General features: G+C 48.7%; 1 protein-coding gene across 1 annotated transcript; it reads left to right on the plus strand.

Annotated features, from left to right (window-relative positions):
• The first annotated feature begins 2,355 nt into the window (after positions 1-2,355).
• Positions 2,356-3,469, plus strand: LOC147645648 (uncharacterized). Its single transcript, XM_086874386.1, has 2 exons — positions 2,356-2,663; positions 2,983-3,469. The coding sequence occupies exons 1-2, from the start codon at positions 2,409-2,411 to the stop codon at positions 3,178-3,180; spliced, it is 453 nt and encodes a 150-aa protein (XP_086730512.1). The 5' UTR covers positions 2,356-2,408; the 3' UTR covers positions 3,181-3,469.
• Positions 3,470-4,900: the final 1,431 nt, after the last annotated feature.

The following is a 4,900-nucleotide window of genomic DNA, read 5'->3' on the forward strand; positions in this document are numbered from 1 at the left end:
ATCAAATGCTGCAGGTTTCATTCTTCCTTTAATATGGTCTGTGTGCTGGGGTTTGACTCTTAAGCAGAGCTCATTTTTTATTTTGCAGCCTAGCAGTTCTACTGTGGGGCTCTGGGCAGGTCAATTCACTTGAGAACGATGGGTAAATCAGCTCCTGGGAAGCTGTGCACTGCCTGGCCCCGATGCTTCAGCATGCTTGAGGTCAGCTTGGCTGTCTCAGACTGTCTAATAATAATGCAGAATAATAGAATTAAGTATTCATTTTAATTGCTGATCAATAAGATTTGTTTTCATCTAAATCTGCGTGCTAGTTTCTAAACCACTACAGTCTGTTTCATCAATGACCTTCTTGATTTTAGCTTAAGCTTTCTAGATTCTGCCGATCTTATTTTCTCGCCTGTCCCTGGGAGAGGAAGGGATGATGGCTGGAGGTTTGGCAGTCAGCGAGGGCCTGACCACCACTACAGTTCTGGACACTCAGCCTTGGAGATGTGATCAGGAATCTGCTGTTAGTTCCCAGTTTTGTATTGCAAAGACTGACCATGCTGCCAGCACTGTGTTTTATGAGTGAATTTCCATTTGGTCAAACTCCAAAGCAGCCTTAATTTTAAGGTGGAATTCATTGTGGATGAGGCTGTGAAGAATATGGTGTTTATACTCCCATCCTACCGGCAGTACAGTAGAACAACTCCTAACGGATTTGGTAATAAAGACCTAGTTTTTCTTCACTAAACCTGCCCTAGCAAAATTCATAAGCTGGTGATAGCTATCTCTGGCGTGGAAAATCTTTATTGAGTTTATTGACAATTTAATATACTTTGTCAAGCTTTGCTGTTTAGTTCCTGTTTATCCAGAGACACCTGGGGCTACCTTTGCTTCCTAAGGGATTAAACTAGCAAGCACTTAGAATCAGATTTTGGGAAGATGGGTGCAGGAGACTTGGTAATTCACTTCAGAAAAACATAATAATGATGAACAATTCAGATGGAAATGATAGTATTTGACATACTATGTGAAATGCTTTTAAGTTATTTTTTAGTTTTTCTTTAATTTTTAATCCTGGATAAATTAAGTGAGGCTTTTGGGGAAAGCATGAGCAGGAATTTATATTGTATTTATATTGCCCCGCTTTCACCGAGGACAGGGCTGTCCAAAGAAGTTGATGCAGCTGCTGAGGCAGAACCGTGACCTGATGCGGCTGCACCTTCGTTACTGCTCTCAGCCGAGGCCAAGAACCAAGTCAGCGGCAAAAGTGGGCATTGGGAGGAGACTCCGCATCTCCCCTCAGTTCTGACCTCCAGAGCGTCAAATCAGCTCTTTGACTCACAGCTCACCACAGACCTCGAAACAGGAGGCAAAGATCTACACCAGTTGGCCTTTCATAACTTCTCACCCATCTATTACCTTTCTGTGGCCAGCTTCAGAAAATGGGGGGGAAGCCATTCCAAAGAACACGACCAAGGAAATCACACAGCACTCAGGACTTTTTCCAGACATCAAATTTTTAATGGATGATGTGAAGTAACACAGAAGCAATTCCTGTCCACAGAAAAAAAGATTTCAAATGGTTTTGTCTCAAAGACAATCACTGGATGTTGAAAATTTCTGCTGCTGAAAGTTACATTAGGTCCTTAACACTGAGCAATCAATATCCCCACAATCTAAACTGTGAAATTACCACCTCGGCAAGGAGAAAATTTTCAGGATTTGCAACTCATCTCAAAACTTCAGTAGAACTGAACCAGCAGAATTTCCCGGAGATGCCATTGTGTTCTGGAACCCCTCAAATACTCACTAAAACAGACTTTACTTTCAGTAGGACAGCTGTTGATGAAAATCTGCGGTAAAACCTATGGGAAGTGGCCATGTGCACGCATCTTCCTTCCCACAGCAGGCACAATCAAATCCTCCTTTGAATGGCCTCAAAGTTGAGCAGCACTCATTGGCACAGCCTCTTCTCCCACAGACAGGCCAGTGAGCAACACAGCAGCGCCAGCCAGATGGGCAAGGACAAGAGAGAGCAGATGCCAACAAGGCTTTGAAGCTGTGCCAAGGGAGGTTTACGCTGGGCGTTGGCAAGAACTTGTGCCCAGAAAGGGCCATTAGATCCTGCAATGGCCTGACAGGGGGCTGCTGGAGTCATCCTTGTGGCAGGTGGGCAAGGCAAGCCAGGCCGCAGCGCTCGGGCCCCGCTCTGCTGGCCATGCTTGCCGCCATGGCTCACAGGTTGGACTCAACATTCTCTCAGGGCTCTCTGAGGCCAGGGCGTTCTGTGCTTCTGTGACATCACAGCCTCTGGCGACGGCACGGTGCCTGGCAACTGTCGCCAGCTGTTGCTGCGCCCCAGAGCCCAGGCAGACCTGCTTGCAGAGAGACGCCCAGAGCCTCTGTGCTGCCGGCAGAGCTCTATGGCTGCTCACGGCTCTTCCTCGCTGCTGCAGCTTTACATGCTGCTGCTCTTGGCCCATCCCCCCGACCCTTCCAGCAAACTCGAGCAGAGCACGGATGCCTCTCCTATCCTTCCGGAGGATTTCTACCCGGAGGAGACGGACCCTGAGCAGATCCTGTGGGTGTCCTGGGCAGTCCTGCTGGTTGGCGTGCTCATCATAGGCATGGCCATGGGATGGGCCCTTGAGAGAAGATTTCAGAGATGCTGGGGAGAGGTGAGGCGGGGCTGGGGGGGTCAGGGAGGCGGGATGGGGCAGACCTGTAGGGCCTCTTGGGCACCCTTTGGCCAATGCCCTGCGGCAGAAGGGGCCGGAGCTCCTGGCTGGGGAATCCGGCCCAGGGGCTGAGCCCCATGGACAGCACCAAGCAGAGGCGGCCAGAGCTCTGCATGCTGCAGCCTCTTCCCCGGGGCAGCCCAGCCCAACTGAGCCCGAGTCTCTGTCTCCGAGGCCAAAGGCAGCCCCACGTTGTGGGTGCCGGCCCCGCTCTGCCCCTCTGCCTCTTCCATGGGGATCCCTGCGCTTTGCCTTGCAGCGGAATCTCCGGAACCCTTCAGGCCGTGCAGGGCCCCGCCGCCATCGAAGACACGGCTGTCCAAAGAAGTTGATGCAGCTGCTGAGGCACAACCGTGACTTGATGCGGTTGTGCCTTCGCTCTCAGCCGAGACCAACAACCAAGACGGCGGCAAAAGAGGGCATTGGCAGGAGACTCCGCACCTCCCCGCAGCTCTGACCTCCAGTGCGGCACTCCGAATTCAGAACCTTACGGGGAATGTGTGACCAGTGCCCAGCCCAGGCACTGCGACGTTCCCCATCTTAGAAGTTAGCCACACCCCTATTGTTAGTTGTAGGATTCCCCACCACGTTTCCCCCAAGAAGTTGACCTTTCCCTTAGTGTTCAGTTCTAAACAGTTGAAGTATTGAAGTATTTTAGGCTTAAGATTCTTACCCCATAGTCTTCAAGTAACGTTGTAGTGTAGATTTTAGAAGTAGTCAAGTGAATAAAGTTCACGTTTTCTACACGTTGCTGTGTCATTGTCTTGATGTTGCACCTGAGACCTGGGGACTCCTTGAGAGATGGGTTTGCATGGCAGCTCCAGACTGCCTGCAATGGAGAGCCCGAGTGCCCCAGCAGGGTTTGCAAGAGTATGGAGGGCAGCGGGAAAGAAGAAGGTGGCCAATATTCACCTGCCTCCACCTTCCAAGGAAGCTTGGAGTCAAACCCTGTCTGCACGTCAGGGGGGACCCTAAAGGCCCCGGCAGGCATCAGGATGGCCCCAGGACGGGGGGCTCGCAGGACTCTGGGGCACCATGAAAGGAGCAGGATCATCCCTGGAATGCTGGGAGAGAAATGCAGAGACGTCTCCCCTGGGATCCAGGCAAGGGCTGAATTCAGGCAGGCAATTAGATCCACAGGCTGCCTGGGCTATGGCAGCTATCAGTCCTGCTTCATAGATTTCTGGGGGGAGTTTATCTATATAGATCTGTATTTAGTTCTTTCTATTTATCCTGTTGACCCTCCAAATAGGATTAGATTTCATTTGCCTACAAAACATCCGTTTTTTGATTTGTAGGAATCAACCATCTGTGCTCCCAGTTTCAATGACTTCTCTCAAATTCATTCTGCATCTTGCTCCTTTACAGCACCATCAAATACCTCTGTTAAATAAAAAGAGTATCAGTGGAAGGACGACAATCTTGTTGCTTTCTGAAGAAAGTTAACTTTGATGACATACCTACTTTTAAAAATCCCATAGGAATAAAACTTACAGATCAGCTTTAGAATTTCAGAAGCTGGTTCAGAAGCTCAACTCTTCCATACCACTTTACTTTTTGGGGACATTCAGCAGCAATAGCAAACAAGCACAGCAAAGAAATGGAAGAAGAAATGCAGATCATCAGCAGCAGACCACCTAGCAAAATCCATTTTAAATACAGCTCCAAGTTCTCAAAGAGCAAGTGTGAAGTGTAAATGGAGACACTCACACCAAATTACTACCAGTTGGTACTTTTGACATTTCCACTGGCTTTCCTCTTCATTTTTTATCTCTCACCTAAGGGAAGAGAAAAAAACCCAAACAAACACAACCTTTCAGGCAGAGAAAAGATGTGGTTGCTCTTGAAGAAAGCATTTGATTCTGCCTGTAGAAGAACCTGTTGGGAAAAATAGTAGCTTTTAGCAAAATGCCACTGTGCTCTTGCACTTGTTCTACCCCTGTGAGAAAGAACAGGCACGTCTGTAAGGCTCCTGCAGCTCACCCTGGCTGAGGGTCATTGACCACTTATCACTGCAGGGGTCACTGGCAATAACGATGGTGGAAAATGTGGAGGGAGCTGGATAAATAAATGCTTGCCATTGCCTTAGCAGAAAAAAAACCCATCAAAAACAACCCACCCTCAAAACAAAGCAATGAAAATAGTTTGCCTCTGAATGAAAAGAACTTCAATTAAGT

This window comes from Cyanistes caeruleus, unplaced genomic scaffold, assembly GCF_971803275.1.
Source record: "Cyanistes caeruleus unplaced genomic scaffold, bCyaCae1.hap1.1 HAP1_SCAFFOLD_204, whole genome shotgun sequence".
NCBI classification, from domain to species: domain Eukaryota; kingdom Metazoa; phylum Chordata; class Aves; order Passeriformes; family Paridae; genus Cyanistes; species Cyanistes caeruleus.

What these genes read in the sequence shown, in the direction of transcription:
- LOC147645648 (XM_086874386.1), top strand. Translation starts at nt 2,409, where the DNA reads ATGGCTGCTCACGGCTCTTCCTCGCTGCTGCAGCTTTACATGCTGCTG. An exon ending in TTCAGAGATGCTGGGGAGAG is followed by an intron (nt 2,664 to 2,982) that starts GTGAGGCGGGGC and finishes TTTGCCTTGCAG; the next exon opens with CGGAATCTCCGGAACCCTTC.